The 22,412-nt window shown below is 51.2% G+C and overlaps 1 protein-coding gene across 3 annotated transcripts in view; it reads right to left on the bottom strand.

Annotated features, from left to right (window-relative positions):
- Positions 1–22,412, bottom strand: part of KATNIP (katanin interacting protein) — a 218,146-nt gene that overhangs the window by 68,591 nt on the left and 127,143 nt on the right. For 2 of the 3 annotated variants that reach the window (XM_047780241.1, XM_047780239.1), the window contains 5 exons: positions 22,157–22,216; positions 20,012–20,118; positions 17,912–18,014; positions 12,343–12,558; positions 713–850 (listed from right to left, as the gene is read on the bottom strand). In XM_047780241.1, coding sequence (XP_047636197.1) covers positions 713–850; positions 12,343–12,558; positions 17,912–18,014; positions 20,012–20,118; positions 22,157–22,216 — 624 coding nt within the window. The remainder of the gene's footprint in view (positions 1–712; positions 851–12,342; positions 12,559–17,911; positions 18,015–20,011; positions 20,119–22,156; positions 22,217–22,412) is intronic. The other variant, XM_047780240.1, reaches the window with a different exon arrangement.

Genomic DNA, 22,412 nt, shown 5'->3' on the forward strand with positions numbered 1-22,412 from the left:
AGCACCTAGGACGTGCTCAGTAATTGATGCTGATTGAAGGAATAACTACAAAGGAATACATGAAAAATAGCTCAGAGAAGAAAGCAAGGACGCAAGGGTGAGGGCTTGGGTGTGGGTAAGGGTGTGAGGGTAGGAAGGAGGGGAGGGGTTCTGAAACCAGAGAGACCAGAGGGCACAGAGCTTTAAGAGCCTGGCTGTTAAGAGTGGGGTCCACACACCAGGAGCACTGGGCCGCCTGGAGCTCGTTAGACACTCAGAACTGTGGGCCCTGCCCTAGACCTGCTACATTAGAACCTGCACTTTATCCAGATCCCAGGTGAGTCACTGCGGATCATAGTTTGAGAAACGCTGCCTAAGTGAATGGTCCTGGAGTCTGACTTCAAGGGTTCAAATCCTCACTCTGACGCTTACTGGCTGTGTGACTTGAGCCATATTGCCTAACCTCTCTGTGTGTCTGTTTCCATATCTGCTAAAGCTGAACCTCCATTTATATCTCTTCAGTTCCCTCCAAGGGTGACTGGATTTGCACTTCCCAAACCTTCAGTGGAGGCTCTGCTCCTGGTGGCTCTGATGATGTCGGGGGAGATTCCCCCCAAGGGGCCCTTGCTACACCCAGGTACCCATTCTGCAACTTCAGGAATTGGGCTCTTAGATGGTGCTAAGTGCGTCCATCAGCCAAGTGCCCAGCGAGGAACTGGAGTCAGTCACTTACGCCATCAGCCGTCCAGTAATTCCAAATCTTGACCTTGGATAGACCAAAGTCACGCAGCTGCCTCGTGTTGCGGATAATGAAAAAGAGCTGGAGCGGCGGGTGGAAGGGGCACATCCACAAGGAAGGGTCTTTCTTGCTCTGAAACATCAGCAAGAGAAGGAGGTGGTTAGCACATCTCTGCCTCATCCCAAAGTAAACAGGCGGTGACTATGGCAACCGGGGGAGGGTGAGAGCAGGGAGCCAGCCGCCGTCTCTACCTCTTCCAGGGTGGGGTTTCAGGACTCACCCCATCGTACTTTGGGGGCAGGGCTACTGACCCTCATCTCCAGCACAAAGCTGTCACACGAACCCCTCTGCTCTGCCATCCAGAGGGAACTTAAAATGCAGCGGGCTTTATTTTAATCATCTTAATCGGCTTTGTGGGGCGAGAGACTGTGGGGGGGGGAGGATGGGAAAAGAGCCACGACTTGAGCCATTTGATTAACCTGGCAAACAGAGTCTTTGATTTTCTTTTGTAAAACCCTGTAGAATTTGAAAAATTTAAAAATAGCAAAGAAAGAAACTGGCTCGGGTGTTTGCTGGGACAGGGCCATGGCACCGAGCCTTGGGATTTATTCTGTTCCCTTTCAGGGTTTCCAAGCCCCAGGACCCCTGTGTGCATTTCCGCCTGCCAGGGAGGCTGCCAAGGCCACTCTCAAGGCCAAAGAGGCAGAAGAGCAGGGAAGCTGCGCTGTCATTTGTATTTGCACCAACAAAATTTCATATCACGAGTGTTTTGGATGCAGATGGAGAAAGCAAGATTGGGGGGGTGGCGGGGGGGGGCAGGGCTCTTCTCAGCTCCAGTCACCTCCTCTCCTGTCTGTTTTGTCTGCTCTCTGTCTGGACAAAACTCAGCTACTCCCAAGCATCTGCACGCTGGCTCAGCCTCTGTGCCTTGGCCCGGGTTGGACCCCTGCATGCACTGTTCTCCTGCCCTTCTCACCCTGGGAAGTGCAGCTCAAATGTGCTGAGGTCCTCCCTGTCACCTTGTCCCTTGACACAATCACTGCTTCCTCCGGTACCCATGGCCCCTTGCAGTTATCAAGTCCTTGCCTGAGGTTATCATTTATTCAGTGGCCCACAATGACTTGTTTTCATATCCGTGTTCCCCCCCCCGCCCCCAGTCAATACAGACACACACACACACACACACACACACACACAACCACGCTCAGCTGGGAACTCTTCTGAGTCATTCCAGCACCCTGAGGCTTCCAGAATCCTTGGCCCATGATACATCTTTTGAATCAATGTTTTGAAAAAATAGTTGAATAAAGCAATGTATAGACAAGTGAAATGTACCTCCTAACAGCGGTACTCTCACGGAAACTTTGGAGAAGAGACTTAAACTGATCTGGCAGGCAGAGCTGTTTTGTTTAGCTCATGAAGTGTTCTTTTTTTTTTTTAAGGCAAATTCGTTGCCAACGCTTAAAGACAGAAGACGTCCCCTCCCCCTCGGAGCTAGATGTCTGGCTTGTCTGTAGATTTAGAAGACAGGGTAACATAGGGTCCCTGACGGCTGCTCGCTGGAGCTGAGTGCGCTGCTTTGGTGATCAGGGCGGGTGCTATTGATGCCCCAGTCCCCACCGCTCCCTACTGTTTTCCACTCACAACACCTCCCTGGTTACGCCGCTGCCTGGCGGCTGTACGCATTTGAGTTTAGGGTCTCTGCTTAGGAGCTGAAGGGTCATAAGTCCCATCTGCCAATAAGCAACCTGCATCTCTGACACTGGCTGCAATTCCCCTCTTAATGCAAAAGGAGCACTGCCTGGTATCTGAGAACGGCTCCATGGGCTCCCGTCCCCAGGACCGTGCCTGCTACTTGACGGCGCGGGGAAGGAGGACACTGGGCTGCCTCTGGGGTTCCGCCGGCCCCCAGGGGACACGAGGCACAGGCTCCAGCTGCGGGGAGGACAGAGGTGGCTTGTCCCAGTGACAATGGTGCCTTTCAGGAGGGAGGAGGCTGCTTTGTTAAGGGGGAGAGATGAGTTCAAGGGGTTCGGACTTATTTTGGCAGGTTTCTCGAGCTCGGCAAGAACTTTTAGTGCTCAGGGCAGCTGCGAGGGGTCAAGGGAGCATGTTGTCGAACCCAGCGGGGGAGTCTCCTTCCTTCTCCGAGTTGGGACCTAAAATGGGTCGCTGTGGCTGCTTGACAAAGGCAGAGACTGAAGGCAGACCCTTAGACGCGGGCGAGGGGAGTGTAACTGCTGCCACAGCACATTTCTGTCTGCGGGGGGGCGGGGGGGGCGGGGATAACGGGGGAGCTCACTGGAAAACGTGGTCATCAATGACAAAACATTAACCTGCAGGTGATGCTGGGCTTCCCTAGCAACCAAGCCTTCTACTGTTTCCTTTCCACAGACAGAGCCCCTGGGAGGAAGGCGGACAGGAAGCTGCCGAGGGCTGACCCAAGGCGCACTGGGCAAACCTCCAGGTGCCAGGCCCTCTGGCCGCATGTCTGCTGCACCTGCCCATTGAAGGTGGCGATAAAGAGGGCAGGACAAGAATCAGAGCACCTGGTGCTGCCACCATGATCCCTCTGGATTCTCTCTAAGCCCTTCGGGGTGAGAACTGTGTCACCCATGTCACTGAAGGAAGAAAAGTCCAGCAAAGGTGTGGTTTGCCCAAGAGGTGGAATGAGGATTTAAGCCTGGGCTTTTCATTTCTTCATTCCTTCATTCCTTCTTCGTTTGAATTCCCCCAGAAGCAGACCCTGAGGTAAGGATTTGAGTATAAGGTGTTGATTTAGCTAGAGACACACCCTTTGGGGCATGCAGTATGGAGAAGCGAGAAGGGGGAAAGCCCTTCTACAAAGAGCGTGTTACCAAGCTAGAGCGCCTGCGAGCTCCACTCCGTGCCCTCAGGCAACCTGGGAGCCAATGTGGGACACCTCCAAGTGATTCCACTTGCAGGATGAGGGGGCTGGGGTAGTCATACCCCAGTTCCCATCACTGTGGGTTCAGGGCTGCTCCTGGGGGCCAGTTTGGGTCTGCTGCAGGGGAGGCAAAGTGGGCCCCAGAGGCCATAAAAAAAAATCCTCCAGGGGAGTCCCCTGATAGTCTAGTGGTTAGGATAAGGCGCTTGAACCGCTGTGGCCAGGGTTCGACCCCTGGTCTGGAAACAGATCCCACATCAAGCTGCTACGTGCCACAGTAAAAAAAAAAAAAAAAAAAAAAACAAAAAAACAAAAAAAAATTGGTGCTGGCCATGGGCAGTGCAGTCAGCCTGGACCACTGTGGGAAGGGCAGGGCAAGTCAGCCTGGACCACTGTGGGAAGCCTGGACTGGGGGAGGCGTTAAGGGCATCTATCACTCGCTCGCTCAACAAATACTGAGCGCCTCCTGTGGGGCAGATGCTTCGCTGGATGCTGGTGTGGGCAGGGAGCCTGGCTCACCAGGTCCTGGCTCTGCGCTGGTAGGGAAGGCAAAGAAGTAACATTGCCAAGAAAAGAAAAAAAAAAAGAAAAAATCAAGCACGGGGATAAATCCGATGAAGAAAATATGAGAGAATTATTAATGGCCACAGAAAGGACCATTTCAGAAGGGATGGTCACAGGCCTCTCTCGGGGGGAGAGGGGGGTTGTTTTGCTTTTTAGGGCCACATGCACGGCATATGGAGGTTCCCAGGCTAGGGATTGAATCAGAGCTGCAGGTGCCGGCCTGCACCACTGCCACAGCAATGCTCAGAATTGACCCCTAGCTTGAGAACCTCCATATGTGGCAGGTGTGACCCTAAAAAGACAAAAGACAAAAATCAAATCAAATCAAATCAAATCACCACTCAAGTGTGCAAATCAGTGGCTTTTTAGTGTATTCCCAAGGCTGCGCAACCATCTCCACTTTTTCCAGACGATTCTTCATCAGCCCCAAAGAAAACCTGTACCCTTTCAGGCTCACTTCCTATTCCCACCTTCCCCCAGCCCCTGGCAACCACTTGTCCATGTTCTGTCTCTATGGATTCACCTATTCTGGACATTTTTTATGAGCGCTTCCTACCTAGATGGTCATAAATATGTGGTCTTTCGGGTCTGACTTCCATCATTCGGCATAGTGCTTTCAGGTTTGTCCATGTCGTACCATGTGTCAGTACTTCGCTCCTTTTTATGGCTTTATCTCCTTTTACCACAGACGTGGCTCGGATCTGGTGTGGCTGTGGCTGTGGTGTAGGCCAGTGGCTACAGCTCCCATTTGACCCCTAGCCCGGGAACCTCCATATGCCGCAGGTGCGACCCTAAGAAGACCAAAAAAAAATTTTTTTGTTTCATGATATTCCTTGTAATCCTTTCTATTTCTGTAAGTTTGGTAGTAGTGCCTCCTTTTTCATTCCTGATTTTAGTAATTTGAATAGTTTCCTTTTTTTTTTTTTTTTTTTTCTTGCTTGGTCTAGCTGAAGGTTTGTTCATTTTGTTGATTCTTTCAAAAAAACAACTTTTGGCTTCGTCGATTTTTCTCTAGCATTCCTTTCTTCCCTGTACATTGTTTTCCTTACAGTTACCTATTGGTCTATAATTATTTCCCAAAGATGTTCAAAATGTATTGTATACTTTTATGTGCTGGGTATATAGTGTGAATAGGACAGGCAAGAACTTACACGGTGATGGGAGATGTTTTTGTGTGTGTGTGTCTTTTGTCTTTTTAGGGCTGCACTCACAGCATGTGGAGGTTCCCAGGCTAGGGGTCGAATCGGAGCTACAGCTGTCGGTCTACACCAGAGCCACAGAAACGCCAGATCCAACCCGAGTCTGCAACCTACACCACGGCTCATGGCAACACCAGATCCTCAACCCACTGAGCGAGGCCAGGGATCGAACCCTCAACCTCATGGTTCTTAGTCGGATTTGCTTCTGCTGTGCCACGACAGGAACTCCCTATAATTTCTTAGGAGTGAAAGATGCTTTGAGGAAAATGAAAAAGGCTGATGTCATAGAGGCTGGGATGGGGAGGGAACAGGACACCTCCAGACTGGAAAGTCAGGGAGGGTCTGGCTAAGAAAGTGCTATCTGGGCTGAAATCTGACTGAGGAGAAAGGAAGTAGCCACATGAACATCTGGAAAAGGGATGTTCTGGGCAGAGGGGGCAGCAACGGCCAATCCCAGAGGTGCAAATGAGCTTGGCAGGTCAGAGGAGCAGAAGGGAGCCCTGTGGCTGCTGGAGCCCATGTGTGAAGCAGGCAGAGAGGGGGCTGCGGGCCTGTTCCCAGGCAGCCTCTCAGGCCATGGAGAGGCATCTGATTCTCCCCAGAAAGTCGTGGCAGGGGCTTTAAGCAGCGGAGGGCTGCAAGCTGATGTTTGTAAAAGATCCCTTTGGAAAAGTGGGAAACGGGGTGGATGGGGCAAGAGGAAAGGAATGAGACAGGAGGCTGTTTAATGATTCCAGGGAGAGGAACCAGCTGATTGGACCTGGGAGGAACCCATGGAAATGGGAGGAACCCGTGGACGTGGATCTAGGCTCCACGTTGGAGGAGGAATCAATAGGACTTGCTGGTGTGCTGGGAATGGGGTGGGGGGAATCAAGGAAGACTCGTAAGGGGTGGGCTTGGCAGCTGAGCAGGTAGGGATGTGGTTTACGGAGCAAAGGATCACTGCAGGAGGAAGAGCTGTGCGCCTGGGTGGGGTATCCACACTCGGGTTGCAGGTTTCAAGTCTGAGATGCCAAGCGGAAGCTGACATTCCAGTCAGGACCTCAAAGAAGCAGGCAGGGCTGGGCGTGTCCGTCGTGGATCAGCGGAAACACATCTGACTAGCATCCGTGAGGATGCAGGTTCGATCCCTGGCCCCACTCCACTCCCTGGGTTAAAGATCCCACGTGGCTGTGGCTGTGGTGTAGGCCAGCAGCTACAGCTCTGATTCAACCCCTAGCCTGGGAACCTCCATATGCTGCAGGTGCAGCCCTAAAAAGACCAAAAACAACCCTCCCAAAAAAAACAAAAAAGGAGAAGCTGGCAGAGGTGGGTGTATAAATCTGGAGCCATCTTGAGGTCATGGGCCCAGAGGAGGCTGATGAGAGAGATGGGGTGAGCAGGGGCAGGCAGGAGGGTTTGCACCAAACCTGAGCTACTCACCCAGTCCCCTGCCCGCCCGCTGCCAATTCGCCTCCACTGAAGCAACTGCTCTTTCAAACCCAGGCTCTGTTTCAGTTACCTTCTGTTCAGCTTTCAGCACAACTCCACACCACAGCAGTGTGGCCTGGGCCAAGTCACTCATCCGCTCTGAGACTTGGTTTTCTCCTTTATCAAATGCGGAGAGTAATCCGGAGATTCAAGTGAGGATTCAGCCAGGGATGTCTGAGGTCCTGGCTGGCACACTGTGGGTCTTTAATAAACCCCAGTGAAATTAGATGGCTCAGAGTTCCCGTCATGGCTCAGGGCAAATGAATCTGACTAGCATCCATGAGGACGCAAGTTTGATCCCTGGCCTTGCTCAGCGGGTTAAGGATCCAGCGCTGCCGTGAGCTGTGGTATAAGTCGAAGATGCGGCTTGGATCTGGCATTGCTGTGGCTGTGGCATAGGCCAGTGGCTACTGCGCTGATTCGATCCCTAGCCTGGGAACTTCCATATGCTGCAGGTGCAGCCCTAAAAAGACCAAAAAAAAAAAAAAAAACCATTGGATGATTCTGAGAGGGAGTGTGTTCTGGTGGCCCAGCCTGGCACAGAGGACAGCCATCAGGGAGACTCCAGGCCAAGGTGGCAAGGGGAATCCAGTCCACCCACAGCTGGACCCAGAGATCCCGCAGCCCATGGTGAGACAGGTGCCTCAAGTCCCAACTTCAGGGCTCCCAATTTTTCTTTTTTTTTTAGGGCCGCACCTACAGCATATGGAAGTTCCCAGGCCAGGGTCAAATCGGAGCGACAGCTGCCACCTATGCCACAGCCACAGCAACATCAAATCCAAGCCTATACCGCAGCTTGTAGCAACAGCAGATCCTTAACCCGCTGAGCGAGGCCAGAGATTAAACCTGAATCCTCACAGAGACAACGTCAGGTCCTTAACTTGCTGAGCCGCAGCGGGAACTCCAGGGCCCAAAAGTTTTAAAGGAGACCCATCAAAACCCTGGGCCAAGGTCCTCCACTGCTATCACATGGCAAAGCTCATCGGCCCCTGCTGAACAGAGCAGAGAGGAGAGGAATCCTCAGAGTTGGTCCCCATCAGATCCAATGATGCTTTTTATCGCCTGGGTATGCTCTGTTCTGTACAGCAGGCTTCCAAAACACCATTGCTTTGTGCACAAGCGGGGACGGGAGAGGGCTGGTGAGTGCCAGGCCAAGCCCCAGCAGCATGCACGGGAGCCTACAGACCGAGACAGGAAGCAGAGCAGGGAACACAAGGCCAGAGCATCCAAGTGGCCATGACCTACACGACCTGTTTCTTTCAAGGTCACAAAGCGGCTGACCTTCAAGCAGGCTCAGACACCACCCAGCCCAACCCTGTGGACGGGATCCTGGCTATGTAGACCCTCTCCTGCCTTTCTTTCAGCAACAACTGTGAATTCAGGGCGAATTCTCTCCCTGCCCCTCTGGGCCATCTTGGTGGAACTGACATTGAAGTGCCTACCCTCCTAGCCAGGTTGGTCCATCAGTCTTCCTGTCCCGGGACTGGCTATCTCTAACAGAGGGACACGATGACAAAAAAACTGAGCAATCGACGGACAGACACAGCACCCCCACCCCCCCAAAGAAGAGACCAAATCCACGGTGTTCCTCGTGCATCCTGAGATGCTACCCAGAACCCCAACGTGCCCACGGGGCAGGACCTGGCCTCTGCTGCCCTGGGTGACAGCGAATACGCAGCTACTCAAAAGACTTGCAACAAATTTCTTTTCTAAAACTTACTGAAGCAAGCCAGACTCAGTTTGTTTTGCTGGCGAGATAAGAATCCTACGGATGAGCCAGGCCCTCTACTCCCATTCTACGGGGGCAGAAAAAAAATGGCTCTCAGAGAAGACAGGCAAGTGGCCCAAGGCCAAGACCAGAACCTGGATCCCTAGAATCAGGGATTCTGAAGGACCCCCCCCCACCTTTCTTGCTTCATCTTGTTATTATTTAATTATTTATTTTTGACCATGTCCATGGCATGCTGAAGTTCTAGGGCCAGGGACTGAACCTGCTCCACAGCAGTGACCCAAGCCACAGCAATGACAGTGCTGCATCCTTAACCAGCTCTGCCACCAGGGAACTCCCGTTTCTTTTTCTTTTTTTTTTTTAGGGCCACAAGTACGGCATATGGAGGTTCCCAGGCTAGGGGTCTAATCAGAGCTATAGCTGCTGGCCGATGCCACAGCCACACCAGATCTGAGCTGCATCTGCGACCTACACCACAGCTCATACCAACGCCGGATCCTTAACCCACTGAGCGAGGCCAGGGATCGAACCTGCGCAACCTCATTGTTCCTAGTCGGATTCGGGATTTGTTTCCGCTGTGGGCACGACAAGAACTCCCCGGCTTCTTTTTGTTTAAATGGGAATAACTTCATAGTGGTATTACAACAACGACGAATACCAGTGAAAACAATAATAGCTGATGTTTGGAGCCCTTTAGAAGAGTGAGGCATGGTGTTAGCTCTTTTTTTTTTTTTTTTAGAGCCACACCGGTGGCATCTGGAAGTTCCCAGGCTAGGGGTCAAATCAGAGCTGCAGCAGCCAGCCTACACCACAGCCACAGCAACACCAGATCCAAGCCACATCTGGGAACCTACACCATGGCTTGCAACAATGCCAGATCTTTAACCCACTGAGCGAGGCCAGGGATCGAACTCACGTCCTCATGGAGACTACATCGGGTCCTTAACCTGCTGAGCCACAGTGGGAACTCCATGGTGCAAGAGCTGTGTTTACGTGTGATCCTTACAACAGCGTGTTGAGGTAAGCCCTATTATGAATCCCATTTTATAGATGAGAAAACCAAAGGTGCTGTTAGGTGCACTGTCCATGGGCATGAAGCCGTCAGGAGTTAAGCTTTGAACCCAGGCCTTTCTGCTTCTGGAGCCTGTGCCATGTCAGGTTTAAATAAGAGTAGACACATCACGCACTTAGCACCAGGCCTGGCACAAGGCAAGAACTGAACAGGTGGCAACTATTTTCATTTTCAATACTTAAAAAAAAATTTCGACTTTGTTCTCTGGAATAGAAAATACATGCACACGGTAGGAAATGTAAAAGATTCCCAAAAGCACCCAAGGGAAAGTCTTCCCAATGCCTTCGTCCCTTGTCCAGCCAGCTCTGTGGCCCAGAGGCCAGCTCTGTGCCCTGTTTCCCAGGCCCCTCCCAGAGATCACTGACTGTGGCAGCTTAGAGCATAGTCTCCTGTGTCTGACTTGCAAGCGGGAAAGCAGAGAAAATGCCAGTGCTTTTCCCTTTTTTAATGGTTAGATATTTAAAAGAAAGCGATGGTCCACATTTGCTGGGGGCACACGCCATGCTCCAGGGAAGCAGGGCCTGGAGGAGGTACCTGGGCCCTGGGCCAGGCTGCAGGGTTTGCCCTTGGCCCTAGCACCCCTTTCCAGCAGTGTGACCTTGACCAAGTCAATGCCCTTGTCCAAGCCTTAGTTTCTTCATCTACAGAACGAGGGTATTGCCCTCACTGACCCCCAAGGTCCCATGTTGGGTGGTGAGCATGGTAACCTGCAAGGTGGATTAAGGGGGTGAACTGGCTCCTCTTTGTGTCTGCCCCCCGCCCCCCAAGAATCCCCCACCGAGCAGAGATTTGGAAAAGGGCTCAGGGCAGGGGTACAGTCTAGAGATCCCCACCCGCACTGTTCCCTCAGGCTCCTCCCTCCTCTGGTCAAATGAATGGCCGTGGACCATTACATCATCCTGGCCCTCCCTGCGTCTGCACTCTTTCCGAAGACTTATGGTGCGCAGAAAAAAATGCATCAAAACACGAGGCCAAGGAGTTCACGTTGTGGCTCAGCGGAAACGAATCCAACTAGGAACCATGAGGTTGCAGGTTCGATCCCTGGCCTCGCTCAGTGGGTTGAGGATCCAGCGTTGCCGTAAGCTGTGGTGTAGGTCAAAGACGCGGCTTGGATCTGGCCTTGCTGTGGCTGTGGTGTAGGCCAGCAGAAACAGCTCCGATTCAACCCCTAGCCTGGGAAACTCCATATGTTGCAAGTGAGGCCCTAAAAAGACAAAAGACAAAAAACAAACAAACAAACAAAAAACCAAACACGAGTCCAAGGAGTTCCCATTGTGGCTCAGTGGAAACGAATCAGACAAGGAACCATGAGGTTTTGGGTTTGATTCCTGGCCTTGCTCAGTGGATTAAGGATCTGGCATTGCTGTGAGCTGTGGTGTAGGTCGCAGACGTGGCTCAGATCTGACATTGCTATAGCTGTGGTGTAGGCTGGTGGCTACAGCTCCGATTCAACCCCTAGCCTGGGAACCTCCATATGCTGAGGGTGTGGCCCTAAAATTAAAACAAAACAAAACAAACAAACAAAAAAACCACAAGGTCAAATCATCAAAAAGTCTATAAACAATAAGTGCTGGAGAGGGTGCAGAGAAAAGGGAACCCTCTTACACTGTTGGTGGGAATGTAAACTGATAGAACCACTATGGAAATCAGTACGGAGGTTTCTCAAAAACTAAAAACAGAATTACCATACGATCCAGCAATCCCACTCCTGGGCACCTATCTGGAGAAAACTATAATTTGAAAAGATACATGCACCCCAATATTCAGTGCAGCACTATTTATAATAGCCAAGACATGGAAGCAACCTAAATGTCCATCGACAGATGAATGAATTAGGAAGATGTGGTACTTCTATGCAATGGAATATTACTCAGCCATAAAAAAGAATGAAATAATAGGTCATTTGCAGCAACATGGATGGACCTAGAAACTATTATACTAAGTGTAGTTAGTCAGACAGTGAAAGACAAACATCACATGATATCACTCACATGTGGAACCTTAAAAAAAGAATACAACTGAACTTATTTGCAGAGTGGAAACAGAAACACAGACTTTGAAAAACTTACAGTTGCCAAAGGGGACAGGTGCGGGGTGGGGCGGTGGGGAATGGATGGACTGGGGGTTTGGGGCTGGCACATGCACACTGAGGTATAGGCAATGATGGGCCAACGGGAACCTGCTGTAGAGCACAAAGAATGCTACCCAATATTCTGTGATCATCTATATGGGAAACAATCTGAAAGAGAATGGATGTGTGTATATGGATGACTGAATCACTTTGCTGTGCAGCAAAAATTATCACAACCTTGTAAATCAACTATACGTCAATAAAACTTTTTTTTTTTTTTTTTGCTTTTTAGGGTGGCATATGGAACTTCCCAGGCTAGGGGTCGAATCAGAGCTGTAGCTGCCGGCCTACACCACAGCCACAGCAACGCCAGATCCAAGCCTCGTCCGTGACCTACACAGCAGCTCACCCAGATCCTTTAACCCACGGAGCGAGGCCAAGGATTGAACCTGCGTCCTCATGGATCTTAGTCAAGTTCGGGCCCCCTGAGCCACGATGGGAACTCCCAATAAAACTTTTTTTTTTTTTTAATGAGAAAAAACAAAACAAACAAACAAAAAAAACCTGAAAAAAACACGCAGCCAAGCTTCATTCAAGGCTGCTCCACTTACAGCTAAGTTCCTATTGACCAGGTGGCCTGGGTCCCCGGGCGTGTCGGCACTCCGGATGTCCACGTCGTGAGGTGACACGTAAAGCTTTGTGTTGCTCTGGTCAAAGAACTCAACTTCGGTGAGACCCACACATGACGCATTGCCCCAGTTGGAGAGGATTTCCACCGTCACGCAGACAACATCTTTGATCTCTTCTGCTTTCGGTCCCGATGTGTCCTTAAGGAGGAGAAAGGGAATGCCAAAGATGAAAACAGGTAGCGTCCTCTCTCCAAAGGGGTATTTAACCTCTCAGTGCCTTGGTATTTGCCCTGTACACTGAGGATAAGAATAGCACCCATGCAGAGTTCCCATGGTGGCTAGGCCGGTTAAGAACCCGATGTCGTGTCTGTTGAGGATGTGGGTTTAATTCCTGGCCTTGGTCAGTGGATTAAGGATCCCAGGTTGCTGTGGCTGTGGAGGAGGCCTGCAGCTGCAGCTCTGATTCGATCCCTAGCCTGGGAACCTCCCTATGCCGAAGGTGTGGCCCTAAAAAGCAAAAAGGAGTTCCCATCGTGGCTCAGTGGAAGTGAATCTGACTAGCATCCACGAGGATGCAGGTTCGATCCCTGGCCTCGATCAGTTAAGGATCGGACATTGCCATGAGCTGTGGTGTGGGTTGCAGATGTGGCTCAGATCCTGTGTTGCTATGGCTGTGGTGTAGGCCAGCAGATACAGCTCTCATTTGACCCCTAGCCTGGGAACCTCCATATGCCATGGGTGTAGCCCTAAAAAGACAAAAAAAAAAAAAAAAAAGACAGCACCCATTACAAATGGCTATCGTGGAGATTAAATGAGCTTATATTTTTAAGGCACTTAAAACAGAGTTACTGTGAACCCTGACACTTAGTATTTTCTGTAAGAATCTGCAAATAACAAAAGATGTTTAAAAGGCATCAGATTCTGAAAGTTCCCTGGTGGTTTTGTGCTTAAATCTGGCGCTCTCGCTGCACAGCCCGGGCACTGAGAGCTGGTCTGGGAACTGAGATCCCACATCAAGCTGCTGCTTGTCAGAGTTCCTGTCGTGGCACAGCGGAAACAGTCTGACTAGGAACCATGAGGTTGCAAGTTCGATCCCTGGCCTCCCTCCGTGGGATAAGGATCTGGTGTGGCTCTGGCATGGGCCAGCAGCTGCAGCTCCAATTTGGACCCCTGGCATGGGAACTTCCATATGCTGTACCTGTGGGCCTAAAAAGCTTAAAAGAAAGAAAGAAAGAGAGAGAGAGAGAGAGAGAGAGAGAGAGAAAGAGAGGAAGAAAGAAAGAAAGAAAGAAAGAAAGAAAGAAAGAAAGAAAGAAAGAAAAAAAGAAAGAAAGAAAGAAAGAAAGAGGGAGGAAGAAAGAAAGAAAGAGAGCGAGAGAAAGAAAGAGAGAGAGAGAGAAAGAAAGAGAGAAAGAAAGAAAGAAAGAAAGAAAGAAAGAAAGAAAGAAAGAAAGAAAGAAAGAAAGAAAGAAAGAAAGAAAGGAAAAGAAAAAGAAAAAGAAAGGACACGTGGATGCCTAGAGAGATACCAGGGAGAAAACATGAGAGGGTGGCCACCTGCAAGCCAAGGAGAGGCCTCAGGAGAAACCCAACCTGCCAACACCTTGGATGAGCTTCCAGAACTGTGAGAAAATAAGCTTCTGTTGTTTAAGCCACCCAGCCTGTGACACGTGGTTGTGGCTGCCTGGCAGATGGCGCAGCTAATCAGGTAGATAACACAGGACCCTGGACAAGCCGCCTGACGCCCCTCAGCCAGGTTGGGGAGCAGGAGGTGACACCGTCTCCTGGAGGATGCTGTCCCGGAGATTACATGAGATCCACACCCGGATCTCAGTCCCTGCCCGGCAGTCCTGGCCTGGGTGCACTCTGTAAGAGGCCATTTCTGGCCGTTTCTCTCCTCCATTGATTTTGCTTTTAAAATTAAAAAATATATATATATATATGGCCACACCCACGGTATATGGAAGTTCCCGGGCCAGGGATTGAATCCCAGCTGTAGCTGTGGCAACTGCGGGATCCTTTAACCCACTTTGTCAGGTCGGGGATTGAACCTGCACCTCCACAGTGACCGGAGCTGCTATAGTTGGAGTCTTAACCCATTGTGCCACAGTGGGAACTCGGTATTTTTATTTTTTGTTTTTAAATTAAAATTTGTTTTTGATATCATACAGTATTTGTCTTTCTCTTTCTGACTTACTTCATTCAGTATGAGAGTCTCTAGTTCCATCCATGTTGCTGCAAATGGCATGATTTTGTTCTTTTTTATGGCTGAGTAGTATTCCATTCTGTATATATACCACATTTTCCTAATCCAGTCATCTGCTGATGGACATTTGGGTTGGGAGAGTGGGATGGATTGGGATTTTGGGGTGAATAGATGCAGACTATTGCCTCTGAAATGGATTAGCAATGAGATCCTGCTGTGTAGCACTGGGAACCTATCTAGTCACTTATGATGGAGCCTGATAATGGGAGAAAAAAAGGATGTATACCTGTATGTGTAACTGGGTCACCATGCTGTACAGTAGGAAAAAAAAATGTATTGAGGAAATTAAAAAAAATACTGAAAACAACATTTCCTTTATATTTTAGGCTTTGCTTTTGACATGTGGAAGTTCCAGGGCCAAGGATTGAATCCGGCCACAGAGGCACCCTGAGCCACAGCAGGGACAATGCAGGAAACTTAGCCCCCTGAGCCACCAGGGAACACTGTCTCCACTGATTTTAATGCCTGCCTTCTTGGCAGGTAGGCTGTCTGGTCAGAGAGGGCCCGAGCCATTGATCAAGGGCCACACGGTGGAATGGCTTCCTGAGGCCCCTTCAGCCCTGACTGCAGGGCTGGTCACCACGGATCAGCCACTCATAAAATGGTGCTTTCCTCGGCTGCACTGCCCTCTCTTAATTAGCACTATAATCTGCGATGCTTCTGTGAGCAGGAAGCTGAGCAAATGCACAGCAACTGTTCCCTACTTATTTTTTTAATTAATAGCCAGTGAAACGTGCTAGTGCTCTCAGCGTGTGTTTGGATGAGGCTTGATTGCCACTCGCGATATGGGATGGGGACTCGGAGGGAGGGGGGTCAGCTCCCAGCAGGAAAGCAGGGCGGGGTTTTACGAGCAGACCCCAGGGCTTCCTCCCCCTTCTCTCCTGCGGGGTGGTGTTTGGCTCAGGCCAAGCCCTCTGCTGCCCTGGGCCTGAGTCCCGGGCTTGCAGGATGGTGCTAAAACTCAACTGGTCCAGCTAGAGGTGCGGGGCGGGGGGGGGGGAGCCGGTAATTGGAGGTTAATGAGCATGTGCTTGGGAGGCGCGTCCCGCTGCCAGGTGAGCGGCGTGGGAGGCGTGAAGATGCCGTGCTGTTCGCCGTGGCTGTTGGCGGTAAGGAGGAGGCCAGATGGGAGGCGAGCTGCCTCTCGGAGGGGCTGCTGGATCTCATGCCCAGTGCAATCGAAAATGTGCAAATTCCTACAGCAGGGTTTCTAAATGAAGGGTCTATTAACTAAGGAAGTGTCACAACTTGTCAGCGCTGCAACTCGATGGCTACTTCTGCTTGATTTAGGATCCCTGGGGTGGGGGTGGAGGGGCTGAAGCAAACCCTGGCTGGGAAGCTTCTGGTCCCTGGAACTCACTGCCCCCCCCCCCACCAATGAAGATCATCTGCTTGTCCCTTGGCGAAGTCGCCCCCTCTCTTTTCTCAGCCGTGAGGTATAAGGGGGATGGATGCTTTCCTACTCCCAGGAGGAGCTGAACTGCTCCAATCAAGCAGTGTGTCCTGTCACCTGGGCCACCTAGAGGGAGTGACTCAGTGACGGGCACATGACCCAATCTCAGATCCATGTGTAGAGAAACTGCTCTTCTCTCCTAACTGTGGGGTCTGAGAGTGAGAGGGGGGAATCACTCTAGCTATTGAGGGATCGCAGGCAGACTGCAGAGCCGGGATGGGGCACTGAAGTAGGGATGGGGCTCAAGGATGTAGCTGAGATGGTGTAGATACTGTGAGCTGCTGGATCAAGCCACACCTGATCCCGACAGGGGCATTCACTACAAAGAAATCTGTCATTTTTCTTCTCTTGGTTGTGTAAGTCAATGTGCCCTGGGTTTTTTGACTGCTATAATAGAGGGAGACGTGATACATCCAGGCTCTTTTTAATGTGGCTGAGAATTAACACACTTAAGGAGCTCCCGTTGTGGCGCAGTGGTTAATGAATCTGACTAGGAACCGTGAGGTTGCGGGTTTGATCCCTGCCCTTGCTCAGTGGGTTAAGGATCCCGCGTTGCCGTGAGCTGTGGTGTAGGTCACAGATGCGGCTCAGATCCCGCGTTGCTGTGGCTCTGGCGTAGGCTGGTGACTACAGCTCCGATTAGGCCCCTAGCCTGGGAACCTCCATATGCCATGTGAGCAGCCCAAGAAATGACAAAAAAAAAAAAAAGAATTAACACACTTAGGATCTTCATAGAAGCAAGAAAAGCAACTATGAGAACAAAGCTTTGCTCTCCCTAGGTTTTTCTAGATGGCAAACTTTCAACTGATATTTTCTGGTCCCTCCTTGCCTTGTGCCAGGCCCTGAGGTGCTACTCTCACAGCCCTTTCTTATTCCAGCCCCTGGGCTGTGGATTATTTACCCACTTCAACAGCCACACACTCCCAGGACCAGAGGCTTAAGAGGCTTATCTAAGGTCACACGACCTCTAAATGATGAGGCCAGACTCAAAGCCAGAGCTCCAGTCTGGGCTGGAGCAGGGCTCTTTCTGCTGTCGTATGAGATTTATGTGTGGCTTTGGGAGGGCTTCCTGTTGAAGTCCCCCCTGGCCAATCACACATGGGTGACCCCTCTACTAAAGAGTTGTAAGAAAGGCTTGGGTAGGGGGCTCGCGTTGTGGCTCAAGCAGTAACGAACCCAACTAGTATCCATGAGGATGTGGGTTTGATCCCTGCCCTTGCTCATTGGGTTAAGGATCCAGGGTTACCGTGAGCTGTGGTGTGGGTTGCACCCGCGGTTTGGATCTGTCTTTGCTGAGGCTGCGGCGTAGGCCGGCAGCTGTAGCTCCGATGGGACCCCTAGCCTGGGAACCTCCATATGCCACAGGTGCAGCCCCAAAAAGACAAAAAAAAAAATTGTTAACTCAGATATCAGAGGGGATATTAAAGTTGCTCTAACTTGTATTTCTTTATTTTTGGCCCTGCCCATGGTATGCAGAAGTTCTAGGGCCAGAGCTCAAACCCAGGCCATAGCAGCAACCGGAGCCACAGCAGGGGCAATGCGGGATCCTTAACTCGCCAAGCCACCAGGGAACTCCTGTATTCCTTGATTTCCAGTGATGTTGGCTATGTTTCTATGGGCTTACAGGCTATTTATATTTCCTCTTGTGTGAACGGGCTTCTGTCTGCTGAAACTTCGCGCTCCATTATGTCTGTGTCTGTGTGCTGGAGAGGCGGGCAGGTGGAGGCTCGGGCAGAAAGATGCGCTCAGTGGACAGGATCGGGCCCTTCCTCCCTCCGCCTTCAGGGGGGACATGAATGCCTTGGGAAATCCCCAGAAGTCAAGGTTCTCACCTCTGGGTCCAGCACTTGCGCCTCAGCTCGTGCAACAACCTGGTGGCGTCGGGCAGAGTCACTTTCGGTGGCCTGGAGGACTTGCAGAAGCTTCTGCTGTTGTCTGAAATTGATTTTGTTTTAGCGAACGGGTAGTCACAAACGCCACACAACAGAGAACATTCCCAGCAAGGGTACCACTGCTACTTTTCTATTTCAGAGAGAAGTGACAATTCAAGAAGAACATATACCCCACAGACAGTTCAAGGGCACCACAGAGGCCGGTCTTTCTCCCTTTATAAATATCTGGACAATTAGCGATGAAAGAAGGGCCAAGCAAGAGAAATGGCTTGGGGCCAGAAGGCCAGCTGATCTCCTTTAAGCTGACTGCTGGGGAGTTCCCCTTGTGGCTGGTATCCATGAGGATGCGGGTTTGATCCCTGGCCTTGCTCAGGGGGTTAAGGATCCAGCGTTGCTGTGAGCTGTGGTGTGGATCGCAGACACAGCTCAGATCTGGCGTGGCTGTGGTCCTGCTGCAGGACCACGCTGCTGGCAGCTGTAGCTCTGATTCGACCCCCAGCCTGCGAACCTCCATATGCTGCACCTGTGCCGTCCCCCCCCGCCCCCCCAAAAGCTGACTGCTAACTATTAAGCGTCTACAGCAGGGTCTAGAGACACCCCAGTACAGCCTGCAGGGCACATGCAGCCTGCAGCTTGTTTCTATGCAGCCTGCAAGCTAAGAATGGTTTTTATGTTGTTAAAGGGTTGTTCAAACAAACCAAAAGTTAAAAGCCTGAAATATTCGCTATCTGGCCCTGAAGATCTCCCCCGACTCCTGGACTAGAGACCGGCTTTGCACCTCTAGTTTCTGAGGTCAAAGGCATTCCAAAGCCAGCAGAGGGTTGTCTGCAAACACATCCCACTTGTGCCATTTAAGGCTGAGAACCCCAAGACCCTGAAGCACAAAGGATCTTGGTGATGAAGAAAGAAGCATTTGGTGCTATGTGTGCTGCTTGTAAAGGAAACTATGCGATATAAAATACCCTCATGGGAGTTCCCATTGTGGCGCAGCAGAAACGAACCCGACTAGGAACCATGAGGTTGCGGGTTTGATCTCTGGCCTCACTCAGTGGGTTAAGGATCCAGCGTTGCCATGAGCTGTGGTGTAGGTCGCAGACACAGCTTGGATCTGGAGTTGCTGTGTCTGTGGTGTAGGCCGGCAGCTGTAGCTCCGATTGGACCCCTAGCCTGGGAACCTCCATATGCTCCATATGAGTGTGGCCGTAAAAAGACAAAAAAAAAAAAAAACAGACAAAATAAAATAAAATATTCTCATGGCCCAGCCATTTTAATTGCAGAGGAAACCTCACGTTCTTTCTTTCTTTTTTTTTTTTTCCCCACATATGGAAGTTCCCAGGATAGGGGCTGAATTGGAGCTGCAGCTGCTGGCCTATGTCACAGCCATAGCAACACTGGATCCGAACTGCATCTGTGACCTATGTGGCAGCTTGTGGCATTGCCAGATCCTTAACCCACTGAGAGAGGACAGGGATGGAACCTGCTTCCTCATGGGTACACGCCAGGTTCTTAACCCACTGAGCCACCACGGGAACTCTGAGGACGCTTCAAGCTCTTCCTTATGGCCTCAGTGGGACACAGCATGGTTCCAATGTGGGGTCTGCAGACGCCTGGAGAATGGCTAGCCCTGCCTTTAGCCTATTCAGAGTTTTTCTACAAATTATAAAAAGCAAACTCCCTCTGGAGTGGACACGGACCGGAAGCAGGCACAGCTTGGCCATGAACGTTCGTTCTCCTTTGCGCAGAGAAAAAGCCCCCATCCCTCTTGGGGTTGACACAGCTCTCAGGCCAGGGCCTCAGCTGAGAGACCGTTACGCAGGCTGGATTTCACCCTTGGCCAGGCATGGGCACTGCACAGCCAGCCATGCGTCTTAGGCTTTAGGGATGGAGGGAGGGTAAGGGGGGCCGGGGTGCAGTCTAAGGGAGCAGGTTTAAATGGTCCAGAATAATGTAGGAAATGCAAAGAAAACTGTGTTAATAAGATCCTCGTGGCTACACGGAGGCTACAGGTTGTTTTTGTTCTGCGGCCGCCTTGATAAATACCTGCTCCCCAAAAGGCCGATTCTGTCCATGGCTTCGCTGACAGCTCTGGCTCCCTCTGCTGCCCTGGCCGGTTCCTGTGTGCTGGTCGCCACGGTGATGGAAGGAGGCTGAGGGAGGATGGCACAGCTTGTTAAAGAGGGGCCCGAGGTGACACGCTTGGCTCCAGCCACAGCAGAGCCACAGGCAAAGGGACATAGGGCTCAGGCCATCAGCCCCATTTTGGGGGAACAGGGAGGAGTGTGACAGGTGCTGCCGGAGGCTGACTCGATTTTGAATCCCCTCCCACGATCTTTGTAAAAAGACGGGACTCTCGATTTCTTTTGATCTGGGAGGTCCCGGCAAAAAATCTGCTTCAATGAGCTACTGAAAACCTTCTCTCATCAAAACCTCTCCCCACCTCCAATGAACCTCTTGTGCTGTTTGCTATGAAGCAATGGGGCTCCGTGGAGATTTCCAGGAACATTGGACCCTTTGATTTTTAAACCGCCCCGCCTTTCCCCCTTCTTTTTCATTTCTCATCGAAACGAGAAAGGTGCTCTGCTCTCCATCTGCAAATAAGTGCAGTCGCTGGAAGCTCTGGGAGTCAGGGTTCAGGTCACCCAGAAAACCCAGACCACAGGGTGGACCGCATGGCCAACCTGTCAGAAATATTGGCTGGCGACGGTTTAAGATGATCGGGAAATACTAGAAAAAGTAGGATTGATCGGGAATTAACAGAAAAAGTGGGATAGCTACAAAAAAAAAAAAAAAATCCACTACGGGGTGGGGGTCCCATCATGGCGATGCGGAAACGAATCCAACTAGGAACCATGAGGTTGCAGGTTCAATCCCTGGTCTTGCTCAGTGGGTTAAGGATCGTGAGCTATGGTGTAGGTCGCAGACATGGCTCGGATCCTACGTGGCTGTGGCTGTGGTGTAGGCCAGCAGCTGTAGCTCGGAATAGACCCCTAGCCTGGGAACCTCCATGTGCCGTGGGTGTGGCCCTAGAAAGACAAAAAGACCAACAAATTAAAAAATAGAAAACCACTACGTGGCTCTTGGGGGGGCTTCCCTGCCCAGAACTCTATTTCATGAGTGGCCTTTCCAATTCGCCCCTGTCCTCCCCACCCCCCAACCCCCATCCCCGCCCTCTTCTCCTGGATCAGGCCAGGCTCATTCCCACTTCGAAGCTCTCCCCCTGCCCTTCCACCTGGAATGCTGATCCCTGCTACTGGCTGGCTCCTTCTTAAGAGACAGGGCTCAGCCTGCAAGGGGCTTCCTCCAACCACCCCGTGGGAGGTAGCCACCATCCCAGGCTCTGTCACTCCCTCACTTAGTGCCTTTTATTGTTGTTTCTCTCTGAAGTCACCTCGTATATGTATGAATTTGCCAGAATGCTGCCTGCCAGCTCCCTGAGGTCAAGGGGCTAATCTGGTCTGCCTTGGCCACGTCTGTATTTTGAGGACATGGCATAGATTTGCGCACAATGTAACAAAGACATTCCCGGGCGTTTTATTAATTCACGCTCATATTTCTGAGGGCCATCGTTGCCAAGATAGGCCTAATTGATCTAGGTGGATATAGACAGAAATGGGTTTTGTTTGTTTGTCTTTTGTCCTTTTAGGGCCGTACCCATGGCATATGGAGGTTCCCAGGCTAGGGGTCGAATCAGAGCTGTAGCCGCCAGCCTACACCACAGCCACAGCAACGCCAGATCTGAACCACGTCTGCGACCTACACCACAGCTCACAGCAACACCGGATCCTTCACCCACTGAGCGAGGCAAGGGATGGAACCCGCAACCTCATGGTTCCTAGTTGGATTCGTTTCTGCTGTGCCACGACGGGAGCTCCCCAGAAATGTATCAATTTAGGATACTAAGATCCATTTTTGTGTTATTCTGGCAGGAAATAGAAACGTAACAAGGAACTGGAGTCAGCAGGCCTGGCAGACCTTGGGGGACCCTGGGGGACTTGGGAGACCAGATCCAGCCCGGGCCTCCCCATCTGGGAGATGGGCAGAATGCCAGGGTGCCACATTCTGCAGCACAGTAAGGACCTACTGGGACCGTGAGGGGAAGGCCCTCTGGAGACTATTGGGTGCTGGTGGGTGCTGGTGGGTGAGGGGGGCATGGGGCTCTGTTGTTCCTCTCGGGCCTTCACTGACCTCAGGGGTCTCCTCCTTCAGCAGACTGGTCCATGACTTTGCTGGTGGTCCCTCTGTGTCCTGGAATGATGGAATCACGTGATCTGAGGTCAGAATAAAGCCACCCACGGCACACTCTTCACTGACGGAGGTACAGACCCTCTCGAGATCAGAGACACAAATGTCAGGGGCCAAGGGCCAAGCACCGGGAAAACGACAACGGATGCTGCTCAATCAGCACCCCAAAGAGCAGCCCACAATGGGGTGTGGGGAGCGA

This window comes from Phacochoerus africanus, chromosome 5, assembly GCF_016906955.1.
Source record: "Phacochoerus africanus isolate WHEZ1 chromosome 5, ROS_Pafr_v1, whole genome shotgun sequence".
Taxonomy (NCBI): Eukaryota; Metazoa; Chordata; class Mammalia; order Artiodactyla; family Suidae; genus Phacochoerus; species Phacochoerus africanus.